Source organism: Macaca thibetana, chromosome 19, assembly GCF_024542745.1.
Source record: "Macaca thibetana thibetana isolate TM-01 chromosome 19, ASM2454274v1, whole genome shotgun sequence".
NCBI lineage: Eukaryota > Metazoa > Chordata > Mammalia > Primates > Cercopithecidae > Macaca > Macaca thibetana.
This window is the reverse complement of record NC_065596.1, coordinates 49758052-49779665: the sequence shown is the minus strand read 5'-3', so window position 1 is coordinate 49779665 and position 21614 is coordinate 49758052. Positions and strand designations below refer to the sequence as shown.

Sequence of the window (21614 nt, the reverse complement as noted above, 5' to 3'; positions counted from 1 at the left end):
TCCCCCCTTCCCTCCCTTCCTACTTACCGACCTTCCTTCCTTCCTCCTTCCTTGTTTCCTCCCTTCTTCCCTCCCTCCCTCATTCACTTTCCAGTCACAGGGTAGGACTGCACTTCCCCACCCGCTTTGATTTTAGGCATAGTCACATGATTCACTTTGGCCAACACAATGTAAAGAGAAATGATGGCTATCATCTCTGGCTGGAAACTTACAGGGACAGGTCAGGCGCAGTGGCTCATGCCTGTAATCCTAGCACTTTGGGAGGCCGAGGCAGGCGGATGACTTGAGGTCAGGAGTTCGAGACCAGCCTGGCCAACATGGTGAAACCCCATTTCTAGTAAAAATACAAAAATTACCCGGGTGCAGTGGCACGTGCCTATAATCCCAGCTACTCAGGAGGTTGAGGCAGCAGAATCACTTGAACCCAGGAGGCAGAGGATGCAGTGAGCCGAGATCACACCACTGCACTCCAGCCTGGGTGACAGAGCGAGACTCCATCTCCAATTAAAAAAAAAAAAATTTAAAGGGACAGCGTGCAGGTCACTCGGTTATCTCTTCCATGGTACTTGGTAGCATTGAGATGACAGCTGCTCTGTCAGCCTAGGTCTCAGAGTGAGAAACTGAGGTAGGAGGCAGAACAGACTCCAGAGTCGGGGCTTGGGCACCAGACCAGACTGAAGACTAGCTAAAACAGGGACGTGCTGGAAGCTCCTTTCTATAAGACATGCCCACCAGTGCGTCATGTCAGTTTACCATTTCCATGGCAACACCCAAAAGTTACTGCCCGTTTCCATGGCAATGACCCAAAAACCTGGAAGTTACCACCCCTTTTCTAGAAATTTCTGCATAATCTGCCGCTTGATTTACATATAATTAAAAGTGGGTCTAAATGTGGCTGCAGCACTGCTTCTGAGCTGCTTCTCTGGGCATACTGCCTGTGGGGTCACGACCACTTCAAGAAAGGTTGCTATCCAACACCACCAGCTTGTCCTGGAATTCTCTCTTGGGCAAAGCCAAGAAATCCTCTGGGGCTTAGCCCCAATTCTGGGGCCTGTCCTGCTAAGGAAGGAGGGAGGGTGAAAGAAAGAAAGAAATGTGTAATTAGTTTGCTAGGGATGCCATATAAAACTACCACAAACTGAGTGGCTTAGGACAAAAGAAAATTGCTGGCCTTACAGAAAGAAGTACTGCAGTACCTGATGATAACAATTTTCCTTTCTGAAAAATCAGGCTGGGCATGCTGGCTTGTGCCTGTAATCCAAGCAGGGATTCGGGAGGGATTTGGGAGGCCGAAGTGGGAGGAATGTTTGAGGCCAGGAGTTTGAGAGCAGCCTGGGCAACACAGCAAGACCCCATCTCTGCAAAATGTTTAAAGAGCTGGACATGATGGTGTGGACCTGTAGTTCCAACTCCTAGGGAGGCCAAGGCAGGAGGATCACTCGAGTCCAGGAGTTCAGAGTCCAGCCTGGGCAACAGAATGAGACCCCATCTCTTTCTTAAAAAAATATCGTCTCACAGTTCTGGAGGCTAGAAGTGTGGTATCAAGGTGTCAGCGGGGCCACACTCCTTCTGAAACCTGCAGGCCATCTCTTCCTAGCTACTTGTGGTTTGCTGGTAACCTGTGGCACTCCTTGGCTTACAGATACATGATTCCAATCATGGTCATCTTCCCCTGTGTATGTCTGTCTCTATGTCCAAATTTTCCAATTTCCCTCCCTCTCCCTACCTCCCACTTTTTTTTTTTTTTTGGTCTCAGACAGAGTCTCGCTCTGTTGCCCAGGTTGGAGTGCAGTGGCACAATCTCAACTCACTGCAACCTCTGCCTCCTGAGTTCAAGCGAATCTCCTGCCTCAGCCTCCCGAGTAGCTGGGATTACAGGTGTGTGCCACCACGCCTGGCTAATTTTTGTATTTTTAGTAGAGATGGGGCTTCACCATGTTGGCCAGGCTGGTCTCGAACTCCTGACCTCAGGTGATCCACCCGCCTTGGCTTCCCAAAATGCTGGGATTACAGGCGTGAGCCACCGTGCTTGGACCAAATATCCCCTTTTTATAAGGACACCAGTGATATTGGATTAGGGCCCGCTCCCAATGACCTAATTCTAACTTGATTACTTTTGTAAAGACCCTATTTCCAAGGTCACATTCTAAGATACTGGGGGTTAGGACTTCAACGTATCTTTTTGCAGGGAAATAATTCCACCTGTAACGGCAAGTTCACATAGCTCAGCTTTTCAGCTGGCTTCTTGCCAGTCAGTAAACCCACCCATGTACTTGGAGCTCCTAATCAAATCTTTCTTGCTTTCTCCTTTAAAATGAACAGGTTAGGCCGGGTGTGGTGGCTCACACCTGTAATCCCAGAACTTTGGGAGGCCAAGGCAGGTGGATCACCTGAGGCCAGGAGTTCAAGACCAGCCTGGCCAATACAGTGAAACCCATCTCTACTAAAGATACAAAAATTAGCCGACTGTGGTGGCACCCACCTGTTGTCCCAGCTACTCAGGAGGCTGAGGCAGGAGAATCGCTTGAACCAGGAAGGCAGAGGTTGCAGTAAGCCAAGATTGTACCACTGCACTCCAGCTTGGGCAACAGAGCGAGAGTCCATTTCCCACCCCCCGCCCAAAAAAAATGAACAGGCTAATCAAGGACCACCAACTATCTAATGAGAGCCTATGCCATGTGGGAGAGACTGTAATAACCATGTTTACTTTTTTTAAAAATTTTAGATACAGGGGTCCATGTGCAGGTTTGTTACATGAGTACATTGCATGATGCTGAGGTTTGGGCTTCTATTGATCCTGTGACCTATATGATAAACATAGTACCCAATAGAGAGTTTTTCCGCTCTTCCCTTCCTCCCTCCCTCCCACCTTCAGAGTCCCCAGTGTCTGTTGTTTCCTTCTTTATGTCCATGTGCACCCGATATTTAGCTCCCACTTCTAAGTGAGAACATGCAATTTTTGGTTTTCTGTTCTGTGTTAATTTGCCTAGGATAAAGGCCTCCAGCTGCATCCGTGTTGCTGCAAAGAACATAATTTCTTTCTTTTTTATGGCTGCATAGTATTCCATGGTATCTACCATGCATTTTCTAGTTTCTGTTTTTGATGCTCTGACATCTTGGGGCCTTGCTGACCCTGGAGGGATGGTCCCTCCCAGGGCTAGCCAAATCCTAAAGATAGTAAATGACTGTCTTGTGAGCACAGCTTTCAGATGCACACCAGTCAATCCAGAGGTTATTCCCCAACCACCTTCGTTTCAGGGCCCTCACAGGGCTGTTACACTCAGGACAACTATTTCCCTGCCCTAGTCACCCCAGGGCCCGGCACCAGACAATTAGGGGCAGAGCCCACAAAAATTACTCAAACTAGCCAGTCCTGAGCCTGCGTATCTGCCTCACCTGTTCCTTCTCACAGAACTCACAAAAAAGGCTCTCCTCCACTTTCACCCCCTTCCCTCTGCCTCATGACTGCCCCTGGCCCCTGTGTGGTGTGCCCTGCCTCCTGTTTCTGGCGGTCTGTGAATCTAAGCTTTTTCCTTCATGACAGTCATTTCCATGCCTGTATGTCTTCCCATATCTAATTTAAACAAATCTCGGGTACCCTTATAACAGAGGCCAAGAAAAATAATCAGGAATAAAAACAACCTCAAAAGAAAGAAGAATAACTCAGGAAATGAAAGAGGATGTTTAAATGTTTTCCAATTATTATTATAACAATATTTAAGAAGTTATTACATTAAAAAATCAAGAACAAGATAGTACGCAAGCAGCACGATAATGCTGCATTAACAGAGTAAGGAGAATAAGTAAATAAATAAATTTTTAAATAGTGCAATAAGGGAACAAGAAAGTGTTCTTATAAAACAAAAATACAATGGCTTAAATAAATTCAAGAGAAAGGTCAGATGATAAAACAGAAGAAGGCTTCCATAAAGTAGGACAAAAAGACAGAGATGGAAGACATCAAAGAAAAGAGATATGAAAGATTTATCCAGGGGGTCCAGTTTACAGGTGTCCCAGATAGAGAAAGATAGAAATCAAAGGGAAAAAAGTATCAAATGGACAACAAAACAAAATTGCCCAAAAGTTAAACATAGAAGTTTCCAGATCAAAAGAATCTACCAAGCAAACAGGACAAGGGCTTTTAAAAGACCCGAACCTTTGCAAAATTTCAGAATCCTGGGAGGAAGAGGAAAGATCCTAAAACCTTTCTTTCTCTTCTCTTTCTTTCCCTCCCTCCTTCCTTCTTCCTTTCCCTTTCCTCTTCCCCTTCCCCTTTCCTTTTCTCTCTCTCTCTCTCTCTCTCTCTCGCTCTCTCTCTCTCTCTCTCTTTCTTTTGGTGCTTACTCTGTCACCCAGGAAAATTCCTAGGCTCAAGCAATTCCCACCTCAGCTTCCCAAGTGGCTGGGACCACAGGTATGCACCACCATGCCCTAATTTTTAAGTTGTTGTAGACACAGGGTTCTCACTAGGCTCATCATGTTGCCCAGGCTGGTCTCTAACTCTCGGCCTCAAGCGATCCTCCCACCTCAGCCTCCCAAAGTCCTGGGATTACAGTTGTGAGTCACCACACTTGACCAAAAGCTTTCAGAAAGAAAGAAAGAAAAAACACCCCTCACGAAGGAATAGGAATCAGATTTTGTATCACGAACACCAAATGCTAGAAGACAGATGAGATATACCTTTATACTTCAAAGGGAGTGAACACTAAACACAACTGAATCATGAACTGACAAGAAAATAAACAGTTGTGGTGAAGGTTATTTGAATAACTGGAGAGACAAATGTGGACTATGTCAATTAGATGATACTCTTTTATCTACATTAATTTATTGGGTACAACAATTATATACGAGTATATCTTTGTTCTTAGGATATACACTTAGGATTGAACTGACATGATATTTGAAACTTTCAAATGGTTCAGAAAAACTGTGTGTGTGTAGACAAATATAAAGTCAATGTGGCAAATTTAATGATTAACCAATGTATGGGAAAGATATATGCATATACTTGGTACTATTCCTCTGATTTTTATAGATTTGATGGTTTTCACAATGAAAAGTAAGGAATTTTACAAATTACCAATATATAACAAAGTTAGAAGGGTAAATTAAAAGTAACATTTTGGATTATATTTTAACTTAAAGTAATTCTAAGGGGAAAATATTTTATCCAAAAGTCTATAAGCAACCATGAATTAATCAAGTGTTATGGTCAATTAAATATTCAGACATACAAGAATATAGAAAATTTGTCTATCACAGACTTTTTTAAGACAATTACTTGAAAATGTGTTTCAACAAACTTAAGGGTTAAACCAAGAAAGAACATAAGGAATCCAAGAAATAGGGGATAAAACTCAAGATGGCAATGAAGGAAATCCAGGATAAGAGGTATGCAACAGGCTTAGTGAGAAACCTGTCTAGAATAAAGAGAGAGAATGAAAACCTTTATAAGAGAGTTTTCTGATAATAACAGTGGGGACTGCCAGAATACATAATATGATGGAGAGTTTAAAAAAGGAATGTTCAAATTTTTTCATAAAGAAAAACAAAAGTGGCTGGGTGCGGTGGCTCATACCTGTAATCCTAGCACTTTGGGAGGCCGAGGCAGGTGGATCACGAGGTCAGGGGATCGAGACCATCCTGGCTAACACGGTGAAACCCCCGTCTCTACTAAAAATACAAAAAATTAGCTGGACATGGTGGTGGACGCCTGTAGTCCCAGCTACTCAGGAGGCTGAGGCATGAGAATGGTGTGAACCCAGGAGGCGCAGCTTGCAGTGAGCCAAGATTGCACCACTGCACTCCAGCCTGGGTGACAGAGCGAGACTCCATCTCAAAAAAACAAAAGAAAAAAGAAAGGAAACAAAAAGAAAAAAAAAGCAAGAAACTCTAGGAAACACAAGATGTTGTACAAGAAAAGAGAAAAAGAGATAGCATAATACACTACTTGGCTTGGTGTTGAACAACATTGAAAAATCAGTACTGTTGAGTAATGACTATGAAACATGTCATTACAAAAAAAATCAACTAAACATAAAGAAAGGAAATAATGGAGGAAATTAAAAACAAAAAAGCTTTTGGATACATAGAAAGAAAACAGAAAAATGGGAAAAGTCAGTGCTAAATCAAAAACAGGATCCAACTACATGCCCTCTGCAAGAGACTCATATTCGCTCTAAGGACATAAATAGGTTGATAGTGAAAGGATGAAAAAAAGATATTCCACATGCAGTAGTAACTGAAAGAGAGTAAGGGTGGCTATACTAATACCAATTAATATAGATTTTAAGTCAAAAACTGTTACAAGACACAAAGAAGGACATTATATAAAAAGGGTCAATTTGCCAAGAGGATATAACACTCATAAACATATATGCACCAAACATCAGTGTTTCCATATATGTGAAGAAAACATCAACAGAATTGAAGGGAGAAATAGACAAGTCTATGATACAGTAGGAGATTTTAATGTCCCACCTTCAATAATGGATAGAATAAACAGAGAGAGATCAATAGGAAGGAAGGGTTTAAACAACAGATGACAGAACACTTGAACCTAACAGACATACAAAGAATACTCCATTCAGCAACAGAAGAATAAACATTTTTGACGAGTTTACATGGAACATTCTTCAGAATACTCTATTTGTTAATTCAGAAAAACATCTTAATAAATTTAAAATATTGAAATCATACAAAGTATCTTTTCTGATCACAATGGAATGAAGCTAGAAATCCATAGCAGAAGGAAAACTTGAAAGTATACTAATACACATGAATTAAGCAGTACGCCCTTCAACAACCAATGGATCAAAGAAGAAATCACAAGGAAAATTAGAAAATATCTTCAGATACATAAAAATGAAATATAACATACCAAATTTATGGGCTGCAGCAAATGCAGAACTAAGAGGAAAATTTATAGCATAAATGCTTATATTAAAAGAGAAGAAAGATCTCAAATCAAAACCTAACTTTATACCTTAAGAAACTAGAAAAGAAAGAACAAAGTAAACCCAAAGTAACAGAAGGAGGGAAATAATAAAGATTACAGCAAATATAAATAGAACTTAGAATAGAAAGACAATAGAGAAAATAAAAACTCAACTTTGTTTTTCAAAAAGATCACCAAAATTCACAAACCTTCAGCTAGATTGATTATAAAAAGAGAGAAGACTCATAAATGAAATCAGAAATGAAAGAGGGGACAATTTTACAGAAATAAGGATTATAAGAGTGCTACAAACCATTATATACAATAAATTGGAGAACTTAATGAAATGGACAAATTCCTAGAAACACAAGCTGTCAAGACTGAATCATAAAGAAACAGAAAATCTGAATAGGCCTATAACTGGTAAGAAGATTAAACCAGCAATTTTAAAAAACCTCCCAACAAAGAAAGGTACAGGATCAGATGGTTTCACTGATAAATTCTACCAAACAACTGGGTGTGGTGGCTCACGCCTGTAATTCCAGCACTTTGGGAGGCTGAGGCAGGTGGATCACCTGAGGTCAGGAGTTGAAGACCAGCCTGGCCAACACAGTAAAACCCTGTCTCTACTAAAAATACAAAAAAAAAAAAAAAATTTAGCCAGGTGTGGTGGTGGGCGCCTGTAATCCCAGATACTAGGGAGGCTGAGGCAGGAGAATCACTTGAACCCAAGAGGCAGAGGTTGCAGTGAGCGGAGATCACACCACTGCACTCCAGCCTGGGCAACAAGAGTGAAACTCCATCTCAAATAAATAAATAAATAAATAAAATTCTACCAAACATTTAAAAAAGAATTAACGGGCTGGGCGCGGTGGCTCAAGCCTGTAATCCCAGCACTTTGGGAGGCCGAGACGGGCGGATCACAAGGTCAGGAGATCGAGACCATCCTGGCTAAAACCCGTCTCTACTAAAAAATACAAAAACCTAGCCGGGCGAGGTGGCGGGCGTCTGTAGTCCCAACTCGGGAGGCTGAGGCAGGAGAATGGCGTGAACCCGGGAGGCGGAGCTTGCAGCGAGCTGAGATCCGGCCACTGCACTCCAGTCTGGGCGACAAAGCGAGACTCTGTCTCAACAAAAAAAAAAAAAAAAAAAAAAAAAAAGAATTAACGTCACTTCTTCTCAAACTTTTCCAAAAAATAGAAGAGGAAGGATGTGTATCCTAAGTCATTCTGTGAGGCCAAAATTACCCTGATACCAAAGCCAGACATAAACACTACAAGAAACTACACACCGATGCACCTTATGAACATAGATGCAAAAATCCTCAACAAAATACTAGCAAACTGCATTCAACAGCACACTAAAAGGATTATAGACCATGACCAAGTGAGACATATTCCTAGAATGCAAGAAATGTTCAACATATGAAAATCAATGTGGCTGGGCGTGGTGGCTCACGCCTGTAATCCCAGCACTTTGGAAGCCCAAGGTGGGCGGATCACTTGAGGTCAGGAGTTTGAGGCCAGCCTGGCCTACATGGTGAAACCTCATCTCTACTAAAAATATAAAAACTTAGCCAAGTGTGGTGGCACGCACCTGTAATCCCAGCTACTCGGGAGGCTGAGACAGGAGAATTGCTTGAACCCAGGAGGTGGAGGTTGGAGGTTGCAGTGAGCCAAGATCTCACCAATGCACTCCAGCCTGGGCAATAAAGTGAGACTCTGTCTCTGGAAAAAAAAAAAAAAAAAAAAAGGAAAAGAAAAAAGAAAATCAATCAATCAATGAATGTAATATAACACATTAACAGAATGAAGGGGGAAACTACATAATTATCTTAATGAATACAGAAAAGGCATGTAATAAAATTAAACATGACTTCATCATAAAAACACTAAAAATATTAGAAATGGAAGGAAATGACTTCAACATAATAAAAGCCATATATGAAGAAACCACAGGGAATATCATACTCAATAGTAAAAGACTGAAAGACTTTCCTCTAAGATCAGGAACAAGACAAGGACGCCTGCTTTCACCACTTCTATTCAACGTAGTGATGAAAATCCTCGCCAGAGCAATTAGGGAAGAAGAAATAAAAAGCATCCAAATTGGAAAGGAAGAAGTAAAATGATCTCTGTTCAGAGAGGATATGACTTTATACATAGAAATCTCTAAAGATTCCACCAAAAAGCTGTTAGCACAAGTAAGCAAAATTTAGCAAAGTAGTAGGCTATAAAGCCAACACACAAAAATTGCATTTCTTTTTTTTTTTTTTTTTTTTTTTTTTTTTTGAGACGGAGTCTCGCTCTGTCGCCCAGACTGGAGTGCAGTGGCCAGATCTCAGCTCACTGCAAGCTCTGCCTCCCGGGTTCCCGCCATTCTCCTGCCTCAGCCTCCCGAGTAGCTGGGACCACAGGCGCCGCCACCTCGCCCGGCTAATTTTTTGTGTTTTTAGTAGAGACGGGGTTTCGCCGTGTTAGCCAGGATGGTCTCGATCTCCTGACCTTGTGATCCGCCCGTCTCGGCCTCCCAAAGTGCTGGGATTACAGGCTTGAGCCACCGCGCCCGGCCCAAAAATTGCATTTCTATACACTAACATGCACAATCTAAAAAAAAAACTTCATTAATAATAGCATCAAAAAAATACTTAGGACTTAACCAAGGAGGTGAAAGATTTCTACAATGAAAATTCCAAATCATTGCTAAAAGAAATTAAAGAAGACATAAATAAATGGAAAGACATGCCCTGTTCAAGGATTAGAAAACTTAACATTGTTAAGATGCCAGTCCCACTCAAAGCAATTTACAGTTTCACTTCCATCCCTACCAAAATCTAAATGACATTTTTTGCAGAAATTGAAAATCCCATCCTGTAAATTATACAGAATCTCAAGAGACCCTGAATAGCCAAAACAACCCTGAAAGAGAATAACAAGGCCGGGTGTGGTGGCTTATGCCTGTAATCCCAGCATTTTGGGAGGCTGAGGCAAGCAGATAACCTGAGATCAAGAGTTTGAGACCAGTCTGGCCAACATGGTGAAACCCCGTCTCTACTAAAAATACAAAAATTAGCCAGGCATGGTGTTGCATGCCTGTAGTCCCAGCAACTAAAGAGGCTGAAGCAGGAGTATCGCTTGAACCCGGGAGGCAGAGGTTGCAGTGAACCAAGATCGTACCACTGCACTCCAGCCTGGGTGACAGAGTGAGACTCTGTCAAAACAAAACAAAAAAAAAGAACAAGGAGAAGGAGAAGGAGGAGGAGGAGAAGAGGAAGAAGAAAGAAAGAAAGAAAGAAAGAAAGAAGACGAAGAAAGTTGGATGACTCATACTTCCTGATTTCAAAACTTACTACCAAGCTACAGTACTCAAAACAAGTGTGGCAATAGCATAAAGAAAGACACAGGGCTAGGTATGGTGGCTCACATCTGTAATCCCAGAGCTTTGGGAGGCTGCAGCAGGAGAATCACTAGAGCCCAGGAGTTCAAGTTTACAGTGAACTATGATCTCACTACTGTGTTACAGCCTAGGCAAGAGACTCTGTCTCTTAAAAAAAAAGAGAGAGAGAAAGAAAGACACATAGACAAAAGAATAGAATACAGAGCCAGAAATAAACTCTCCAATGTGTGGTCAAATTATTTTTGACAAGGGTACCATGACCATTCAGTGGGGAAAGGACAGTCTTTTCAACAAATGGTGCTGGAAAAACTGTATAGCCACATGCAAAAAAATGAAGTGGGACCCTTACCTAATGCCATATTAACTCAAAATGGACCACAGACCTGAACATAATGAGTGAAAACTATAGAACTTCTAGAAGGAAACAGGAGAATAGCTTCATGACATTAGATTTGGCAATTATGTCTTGGGTATGACACCAAAAGCAAAGGCAACAAAAGAAAAAATAGGTAAGTTGGACTTTATGAAAATTAAAATATTTTGTGCATTGAAGGACACAATCAAGAGAATGTAAGTCCCATGGAATGGGAGAAAATAGTTGCAAATCATATATCTTGATAAGGGATTATGTAAAATATGTGAAGAACTATTACAACTCAACAACAAAAAAGAAAAGCAAATTTTAAAATGGGCAAAAGGCTAGCATAGACATTTTTCTTTTTTTTTCTTTTTTTCTTTTTTTTTTCTTGAGATGGAGTCTCGCTCTGTCACCAGGCTGGAGTGCAGTGGCGCAATCTCGGCTCATGGCAACCTCCGGCTCCCGGGTTCAAGTGATTCTCCTGCCTCAGCCTCCCGAGTAGCTGGGACTACAGGTACATGCCACCATGCCCAGCTAATTTTTGCATTTTTAGCAGAGATGGGATTTCGCCATGTTGGCCAGGATAGTCTCCATCTCTTGACCTCGTGATCCGCCCTCCTCAGCCTCCCAAAGTGCTGGGATTACAGGAGTGAGCCATCGCACCTAGCCTAGAGTAGATATTTTTCTAGAGAAGATATACAAATGGCCAAGAAGCACGTGAAAAGATGCTCAGCATCACTAATCATTAGAGAAATGCATATCAAAACCACAATGAGGTACCTCACCTCATACCCATTAGGATGGTTAATATCAAAAACAAGCAAAAAAACAAACAAAAAACAGAACACAACAAATATTGGTGAGGAGATGGTGAAATTGGAACCTTCATTCACTGTTGGTGGGAATGTAAAATTCCACAGTTGCTGTGGAAAATGGTATGGCCATTCCTCAACATAGAATTACCACATGATCCAACAATTTCTCTTCTGGGTATGTATCCAAAAGTGAAAGCATGGACCTGAACAAGTATTTGTACACCCATGTTCACAGCTGCATTATTAATAATAGCCAACCGGCCGGGTGCGGTGGCTCACGCCTGTAATCCCAGCACTTTGGGAGGCCGAGGCGGGTGGATCACAAGGTCAGGAGATCGAGACCATCCTAGCTAACACGGTGAAACCTCGTCTCTACTAAAAATACAAAATATTAGCCGGGCATAGTGGCGGGCACCTGTAGTCCCAGCTTCTCGGGAGGCTGAGGCAGGAGAATGGTGTGAACCCGAGAGGTGGCGCCTGCAGTGAGCCGAGATGCACCACTGCACTCCAGCCTGGGCGTCAGAGCAAGACTCCGTCTCAGAAAAAAAAATAAAAATTAAAAAAAAAATAGCCAAAAGGTGGAAGCAATCTAAGTGTCCATTGTCTGATGAATGGATAAACAAAAGGTGCTAGGTATATCCATACAATGAAATATATTCAGCGTAAAGAGGGAAAGAAATTCTGACACATGCTACAACAGGGATGAACCTTGAAGACATATGTTAGGTGAAATAAGCCAATCGCAAAAGGCCAAATATTGTATGATTCCACATATACAAGATACCTAGAACAGGCAAATTCATAGAAACTAGAATGGGAGTGGGTGGAGACTGATTATTATTCTCAGACTCCTCCCACCTCCACCCATTCCCATTAGAGGCCCCTCACACCAATCTAAATCTTTACTGGGTAGAGTTCCAGTTCAGGATGATTAAAAAAAAAAAAAGGTGTAGAGATTGATGGTGGGCGTGGTGGTTCACGCCTATAATCCCAGCACTTTGGGAGACTGAGGCAGGTGGATCAGAAGTTCGAGACCAGCTTGACCAACATGATGAAATCCCATCTCTACTAAAAAATACAAAATTAGCCAGGCATGGTGGTGCACGCCTGTGGTCCCAGCTACTGGGGAGACTAAGGCAGGAGAATCGCTTGAACCTGGGAGGTGGAGGTTGCAGTGAGCCGAGATTGACAGTGACAACTGCACAATAATGTATTTCATACCACTGAACAGTACACCTAAAAATGGTGAAAATGGTAAATTTTGTATTATGTATATTTTGCCACAGGCCAGGTGTGGTGGCTCACGCCTGTAATGTTAGCACTTTGGGAGGCTGAGGCAAAAGGATTGCTCGAGCTCAGGAGTTAAAGGCCAGCCTAGGCAACATAGCGATACCCCATTTGTATTTTTTTTAATGTAAAAAATAAAATAAAATAACACACACACAAACGAATAAACAGAACCTGTATGAGTCACACGTTTAGGTAGCTGAATATCCTCTCTGCCCCCGATTCCCCCAAGTCAAAGGCAAAAGGGATTCGTTCCACCGAAGAGTTTACACCAGCCACAGCTGCCTCCCAGGAAAAGCCCTTTTGTGCGTGGAGGAGGCAGACGGCGAGGGTCTGTGAACATTTTTTTTTTTTTTTTTTTTGAGACGGAGTCTCGCTCTGTCGCCCAGGCCAGTGGCCGGATCTCAGCTCACTGCAAGCTCCGCCTCCAGGGTTTACGCCATTCTCCTGCCTCAGCCTCCCGAGTAGCTGGGACTACAGGCGCCCGCCACCTCGCCCGGCCAGTTTTTTGTCTTTTTTAGTAGAGACGGGGTTTCACCTGTTCGCCAGGATGGTCTCGATCTCCTGACGTGATCTGCCCGTCTCGGCCTCCCAAAGTGCTGGGATTACAGGCTTGAGCCACCGCGCCCGGCCCACATTTTTTATTTTTATTTTTTTAGAGACAGGGTCTGGCTCTGTCTCCCAGGCTGGAGTGCAGTGGCGCGATCACGGCTCACTGCAGCCTCGAACCACCGGGCTCCAGCGATCCTCCTGACACAGCCTCCTGAGAACTAGTTTTTTAAATTTTTAGTAGAGATAGGCTCTTGCCATATTGCCCAGGTTGGTCTCAAACTCCTGATCTCAAATGACCCTGCCGCCTCCCGAAGCGCCGGGACCACAGGCGGGGAGCCACCGGCCGGCCTCTGTGTGCACCGAGGAGCCGCGCAGCAACCGCCACGATCCAGCTTTAGGACATTTCCATCATCCCACTCAGCCTTCCTGCGCCCCTGGTTCCCCATCTATAAATAGATAATATGCGCCTAGCTTTCTAGGTCACCGGCACATTGTACCCATAATTATTATACTTGTCAATGCCACATTTCTAGGTTTTAACCTTCCCCAAGCGCAGCACCCGCCCCCAGCGCAGCCCGTGTCTCCGCACGCAGAGGAGCCGATCACGGGTGGGAGGTGGATCCCGGAGGCCCCGCCCCAGGCCCCGCCCCCCCGTGCGCCCAAGCTCGATCGGGGAATCGGGCCTCTCCTGGCGCCCTGGCAGCGGCGCGGGGCGTGGCTCCGGGCTGGATTGGTGACGCCTGGGCCCCGCGGGCGCCTGCGCAGTGGTCAAGGCCGAGCTGGCGCCGAGGGGCTGTGGGAGTGTCCGTGGCTGCTCCACCGCTGACGCCGCACCATGGCGGACGAGGAGCTTGAGGCGCTGAGGAGACAGAGGCTGGCCGAGCTGCAGGCCAAGCATGGGGTGAGCGCGCCAGCCCCTGCCATGCCCGGCCCCCGCGGGGCGCCGCCCTCGCCCGGAGTGGAGGGCGCGCCTCCCCCGGGGCCCGGTCCCCGGCGCTGCCCTGGCGGCCTCGTGGCCGGCTCCGAGGTGGCCTCCCCGCTTTCTCCGTCGCGAGGGGCACGGGAGGCGGCAGCGGGGGCCGCCACGTGCCCGGGCGTTGGGGTGTGGGGTCCCCTGGCCTGGAGCGGGCTCGTCCTGGCGGGCCTGGATCCAAGCACAATCTCAGCTTTTGGAACCAGCAGCAGCCGGACCGAATTCAGTTTTTCCGGAATTCAGTTGTTCTGACCCAAGTTTAGCTGACAGGTATTGAGGGTCCGCTGTGTTCCCGGTGCTGAGCGCGCGGCGGGGTCAGAGGAACGCTCGCCCCGCCGGGATGACAGGGAGGGGCCGCCCGGGAAGCTTGGATGGATCAGACGCCCGGAGAGGCGTTTCTGATAGAGAGAGGGACGGGGACCTTAGGGACGGAGGGCGCAGTCTTTTGAGTTACCGTTGTCCCTAATACCGAGGCCCGTTTTATTTTACAGAAATTATCCCTACACGTAAAACACGGTTTCGTAATACAGGGATTCCCCTCCCCAGGGTGCTCTGTATTCCAAAGCGTTCTGTGAGGTTGTGATTTTAGACGCTCATCAAAACGTTGTAAGTGGAAACTAGTTCATTGATTTCTGTGAGGCCCAGTTTCTTCATTATTTGGGGAGTTGTTTCTACCACTGCAAGAGACTGTGATGTATAGGAAACAACGGAATCGTTCCTTTTTCCCCTCCCCCGCCATGAAATTTCTGTATTAAATTAAATTTTTTTTTTCCAGGATCCTGGCGATGCGGCCCAACAGGAAGCAAAGCACAGGTATGGGCTGGAAACCTGAACTTTTTTTTCTTTTGCTTTAGTTATTTTAAGCAGGTGTGTGACTCAGATTTTTTGTTTTGCTGGAATGGTGATTTGGCCAAAATCATCCGCAGGGTATCTTCATTATTATTAGTTAAATAAACACGTGTGCAGCTCCACCTCAGACCTTGTATTGCAATTACTGGTTGATGTTTCTCTGCCAAACTGTGAGTACCTTAAAATGAGCCTGATAATAGGCAGCTGTGGCAGTTTCCTCGGATGTGGGGGTGACGTGAGTCCGGTGCCTCACTTAGTAAGTGCTCAATAAGTGTTAACTGTTAAACTATTCTGACTGTTTTATCCCAACACAGGGCAGAACACCTGAGACAGATGCAGGTAATTGATTCTGTGGCAGGTTTATTGAATGAGTATGTGATTACCTTATGCTACTGTTTTTAAATTGTGGTTAAAATTTCACCATCTCAACCATTTTTAAGTGTGTGCTTCAGTAGTGTTCACACTCTAGAATGTTTTCATCTTGCAAAACTGAAACCCTGAGGTTACTGGACAATTCTCCATTTCCCCTTCCCCACCTTCTAACTCCTCTCCAACAAATATTGATAGAGCACCTACTCTGGGTCAGGCACTGTGCTGGGTCTACAGAAATAGGAAGGCAGGGAGGGTTCGGGAGAAGACAGATGGTAAGAAGCATCTGGAGTAGTGATAGGAAGTAAAACGATGCGAATTTCATTGATTCTACCATGTACATCTTTAAACATATCTGAAATCAGGATGTCTTTTATAACGGATTGCTCTTGCCCCAGATTCTTCCAGAGGGGATTTACTTTAGACTGCCACCACTTGAGTCCATTTTTGAGACCACTGAAAGTTAAGTTCTCTGCTTGAGGTTTTTCCTTGCCTCGTCCCTAGTAGTGTGAATTCAGACACCAACCCTGTAAGACTGAACTTTTTTCTTCTTCACTCAGGGCCAGGTGCATGCAAGCTTTTGTACTGCCTCTTACTGCGTGGCAGATTTATTTCTTCTTTACCTTGTACTGAGAATGTTGCTCTTTGATACTCCAGTGGTGGGATCAGAACTCACTGCAGCCTCAAACTCCTCCTGGGCTCAAGTGATCCTCCCACCTCAGCCTCCTGAGGAGCTGAGACTACAGGCGTGCACCACCATGCCTGGCTAATTCTTTTAAACTTTTTTTTTTTATAGCCTCGCTATATCACCCAGGCTAGTCTCAAACTCCTGGCTTCGAGTGATCCTCCCACCTCGGCCTCCCAAGATACCCCAGTTTGAATGGAGGTCTCTGTTAGACCTCTCATTTGTAGGGTGGGGTTTTTTTTTTTTTTTTTTCATTTTTAGAGATACGTAAAACCATGGTGCATCTTACAGTTGATGGCATCTTAGGGTTCTGTGATATAATGGTTTGTGGCAGGCCAGGTGCGGTGACTGAAACCTGTAGACCCAGCTACTCAGGAGGCCGAGGTGGAAGAATCACTTGAGGACAGGTGAGCTGATCGTAGCTGCAGTGAGCTGTGATTGCACCACTGTACTCCAGCATGAACAGAGTGAGACACCCCCCCTTTTTTTTTTTTTTTTTTTTTTTTTTTTTGAGATGGAGTCTTGCTCTGTCACACAGGCTGGAGTGTAGTGGCACAGTCTTGGCTCACTGTAACCTCTGCCTCCGAGGTTCAAGCGATTTTCCTGCCTCCACCTCCCAAGTAGCTGGGATTACAGGCACCTGCCACCATGCCCGGCTAATTTTTGCATTTTTAGTAGAGACGGGGTTTCACTATGTTGGCCAGGCTGGTCTCAAACTCCTGACCTCAAGTGATCCACCCACCTCGGCCTCCCAAAGTGCTGAGATTATAGGCGTGAGCCACCATGCCCGGCCTAGACCCCATCTCTTAAAGTTTGTGGCAGGGCTGCAGTAAAGAAGTGGCCTATGGAAATGAGCTTTAAGCCACATTCCATGAACCCAAGGGCCTCTGAACTGGGAGTAGATAGTGAGTAGACAGCCAGCCCTAGCTCTCCCTCTCAGTTGAGCCAAAGTATCTGTGCTCATTTGTTTTTAGATTCCTTAAAGGATTTCATTTGAAAGAAAAAAACTTAAGTCCATGAGACCACTGTCCTGTGGACATGAACTACTTTCTCTTTGGGTAGGTAGGAAGAATTGAGGATAGTTGTAAAGTTATAATTTCATTCCCCTTCCCCACCCAGAAAAATAGAACTGAGAGTCTAAAAACATGGAATCTGGCTATAGCTTGGCCACAGTTACCTGTGTCTCTTTAGCATAGCCTCCTGGATCTCAGCTTTAAAAAAAAAAAGATACAGATTAGTCACTTGGTCCTTCTAATTGCCTGAAATCCCACTATAAATTTCTAGCACCTGTCGTGCAATAGGTACTTAAGAATGTTGGTGATGGTGTTTGAATTGAGGCTCCACTCTGATGAAAAAAGCTCACCTTCCAGCCTGGTAGGTTCTCACCTGTGTAATATAAAGCTGGTTCTTTGAGGGCAAAAGGGGATTCTACTTAAATGTAGCTGCAGCCTTGTGTAGAGCAAGTACCATAACACTGTGTATACTGCAGGCCCCATGTGGAGACACTGGATGAGTTCTTTTTTGTATGTTCCAGGGGAATGCCGACAGCTTTGTTTTAATTGTGCTTGACCTATGTTTTTGTTGTAGGGAAGCAGAAATGAGAAACAGTATCTTAGCCCAAGTTCTGGATCAGTCGGCCCGGGCCAGGTGTAAGCATCTTTGATTTCATTTCCATAAAGTTAGCTTGAGTTAGTTGAATGGGGTGATTATATGCCATTATTCTTTTTTTTTTTTTTTTTTTTTTTTGAAACGGAGTCTCGCTCTGTCACCCAGGCTGGAGTGCAGTGACCGGATCTCAGCTCACTGCAAGCTCCGCCTCCCGGGTTCACGCCATTCTCCTGCCTCAGCCTCCCGAGTAGCTGGGACTACAGGCGCCCGCCACCTCGCCCGGCTAGTTTTTTGTAGTTTTTAGTAGAGACGGGGTTTCACCGTGTTAGCCAGGATGGTCTCGATCTCCTGACCTCGTGATCCACCCGTCTCAGCTTCCCAAAGTGCTGGGATTACAGGCTTGAGCCACCACGCCCGGCCTATATGCCATTATTCTTATCACTAGATGAAATATTTGCTTAGGCTGAAAACACTTGAGATTGTAAGAAATGCGAAGTTTATAAACCTAGAGAACTGTACTTTAAGCCCTATTAAAAGTACGAGGTCACTTCTCTTACCAAGATTTTCTCCAGGTGCATATTAGGTAAGATTTATAGGAAACTCATAGGGCCAATCACAAAATGTTGCTGGTAGTTGACATGGGTGATGGGGACTTAGGGACTTTTTATATGTGTTGTCAGTTTTAGTGTATGTTCAGAGTTGTTCATCATAATAAACCAAAACCTGTAGAAAGAAAAAATGAGCCAATCAGAATAAACTGGCATTTTCTGTGTTTTAACTGGAAGCCCAGTTTGAGTGTAGAAAAGGTGGCCACAGGTGGATCACCACCATTATGTATGTGTAATAGATAAACCGCTTTCCAGAGGGCAGTCATATATTTTAATGGAACAGGAAGCATGGTGCTTAGAATCTGAGAACCCAAGTTTCATCTTGGCTGGGCCACTACCCCCCACATGCCCATGTGGAGATTGGCATAGCTGAACTTCAGTTTTCTCATTTTTAAGAGGAGTAACAATACTGTCTTGCCCTACACTGGTTGAGAAACAAGCTTGTGAAGTGCTTTGGAAATGGCAATGCATAGTTTTAAGGTATAACGTAAGTGCATTTGATTTTAATGGTTTTTGCATATGTATTTTTTCTTTTTAGTAAGTAACTTAGCACTTGTAAAGCCTGAAAAAACTAAAGCAGTGGAGAATTACCTCATACAGATGGCAAGATATGGACAACTGAGTGAGAAGGTAAGCTTAGACTGCCTTGAGGAACTTGACCTGCTTTATCAAAACATGGCTTCAAAAGGTCAGCTGCATCTTCATTGGATTACAGAATTCTTGCTGACTTTTAGAAGAAATTGTTGGAGAGAATAGTCATACCTACCTGAGAATTAATTGCCTTTCCTAAATTCCTCTGCTTTGCTGCTTTCCTGGCGTTGCTCTGGAACCTTGTTGGTGTCTGTGACTGTTAGGGTCAGCTAGCTTCAATTGCCCCTGCACTGGAAACAAGCTTTCTCAGTAACACCAATTAAAATACTACCAGTGTAAGTAGAAGGTGTGTTTTGCAGATGAGAAGGTGCTAAGATCCCTTGGATATGTTCTGTGTGTTGCTGTAATGCCATGAGGGGTATGTTCTGACAAACCTGACCTTTGAGATCCAGATGAGCCCCACCTGCCCTGAGAAGCCCTCTGCGTCCACCACAGCCTAACTGAATCAGTCCTGTCCCCTTAACCCCTTACACTGAGAACTGCTTGTGTATGTGTGTGTGGGAGGGGGGTGTGGGGAGCTGGTTAGGCTGATCATTTCCGAGTGTGACTTACCTCCTTCAAGGGGATGTTTAAGCTTCTCGGGCAGAAGTGGTGTGTCTGTATTCCTGACACCAAACACAGTGGTATATGTGGTTGTCACACTCAGCTGGTGATGATAAAGGTGTTCCTAAATATCTGTTAGCTTTCAGTTTTCCTGAGGAAGCAATTTTATGGATACTTCCCCCTCCTCAAATGAGGAATAGCAGAGCAAATTTTATTTGGAGCTTAATCCAATAGTTTTTTTTTTTTTTTTTTTTGTTTTGTTTTGTTTTGTTTTTGAGACGGAGTCTCACTGCGTCTCCCAGGCTGGAGTGCAGTGGCGTGATCTCGGCTCACTGCAAGCTCCGCCTCCCGGGTTCATGCCATTCTCCCGCCTCAGCCTCCCAAGTAGCTGAGACTACAGGCGCCCGCCACCACGCCCGGCTAGTTTTTTGTATTTTTAGTAGAGACGGGGTTTCACCATGTTAGCCAGGATAGTCTCGATCTCCTGACCTCGTGATCCACCTGCCTCGGCCTCCCAAAGTGCTGGGATTACAGGCTTGAGCCACCGTGCCCGGCCTAATCCAATAGTTATAACCAGTAGTTTCAACCTCCTTCCTTACCACTCCTTCCCTCCTGAGCTCTTTCCCCACACCTCAAAAAGACTACAAAGTGATTCCATCTGCAGAGGTAAATTCTTTGTTTAAAAAAGTACTGTTTTTCTTTATCTTTTCTGGTTCTCCTAGGTATCAGAACAAGGTTTAATAGAAATCCTTAAAAAAGTAAGCCAACAAACAGAAAAGACGACAACAGTGAAAGTAAGTGTCCCCAGATGCTCGTGGCAAATGAAAAGATGGATACTTTAAAGATTAGTGTTGAATATACATCTACCACACATTTTTCAGCCCAGAGACATTTTCCTTTTATAACACGTGAAAGTTGGGAGAGAAAGGCTGAATCTGTTGGGGGAGGGTTCCAATTTTTATAGGCTCTTGACTCCATTCCCACCCTTTCAGTTCACACTAAGTTGCTTTAAAGACACGAATGTCTTGCTAAAATTGGTAGAAATGTTCTTTTCTCAGAAAATGTGAGTTACTCTTTATTAGAAAGGTTCTGACACTCACTTAATTTTCCTCCCAGTTCAACAGGAGAAAAGTAATGGACTCTGATGAAGATGATGATTATTGAACTACAAGTGTTTACAGACTAGAACTTAACGGAACAATTCTAGTACAGAAGTTAAGATCTGATTAAATATTTACTTTGTTTATTGTCTATATGCCTTTTAAAAGAAATAAACTTGTTATGCAAATAAAATATTTGGTTTTTTTTTTATTTAAGTTCTAGGGTACATGTGCATAACGTGCATGTTTGTTACATATGTATACTTTTGCCATGTTGCTGTGCTGCACCCATCAGCTCATCATTTACATCAGGTATAACTCCCAGTGCAATCCCTCCCCCCTCCCCCCTCCCCGTGATAGGCCCCGGTGTGTGATGTTACCCTTTCCGAGTCCAAGTGATCTTATTGTTCAGTTCCCACCTATGAGTGAGAACATGCGGTGTTTGGTTTTCTGTTCTTCAGATAGTTTGCTGAGAATGATGGTTTCCAGCTGCATCCATGTCCCTACAAAGGACACAAACTCATCCTTTTTTATGGCTGCATAGTATTCCATGGTGTATATGTGCCACATTTTCTTAATCCAGTCTGTCACTGATGGACATTGGGGTTGATTCCAAGTCTTTGCTATTGTGAGTAGTGCCGCAATAAACATACATGTGCATGTGTCTTTATAGCAGCATGATTTATAATCCTTTGGGTATATACCCAGTAATGGGATGGCTGGGTCATATGGTACTTCCAGTTCTAGATCCTTGAGGAATCGCCATACTGTTTTCCATAATGGTTGAACTAGTTTACAGTCCCACCAACAGTGTAAAAGTGTTGGTATTTCTCCACATCCTCTCCAGCAGCTGTTGTTTCCTGACTTCTTAATGATTGCC

General features: G+C 44.1%; 1 protein-coding gene across 7 annotated transcripts in view; it reads left to right on the top strand.

Moving 5' to 3' along the window:
* PDCD5 (programmed cell death 5) overlaps positions 1-20922 on the top strand; it is a 1006786-nt gene extending 985864 nt beyond the window's left edge. For 2 of the 7 annotated variants that reach the window (XM_050771999.1, XM_050772000.1), the window contains exons 2-5: positions 14114-14249; positions 15097-15134; positions 17812-17873; positions 18979-19864. In XM_050771999.1, the coding sequence (XP_050627956.1) occupies positions 14184-14249; positions 15097-15134; positions 17812-17873; positions 18979-19196 (384 nt within the window). In that variant the 5' untranslated portion in view covers positions 14114-14183 and the 3' untranslated portion in view covers positions 19197-19864. Of the gene's footprint in view, positions 1-14033; positions 14250-15096; positions 15135-17811; positions 17874-18978; positions 19865-20356; positions 20429-20750 lie in introns of those variants that run through there. The other 5 variants (XM_050771998.1, XM_050771997.1, XM_050772002.1 and 2 more) reach the window with 4 other exon arrangements.
* Positions 20923-21614: the final 692 nt, after the last annotated feature.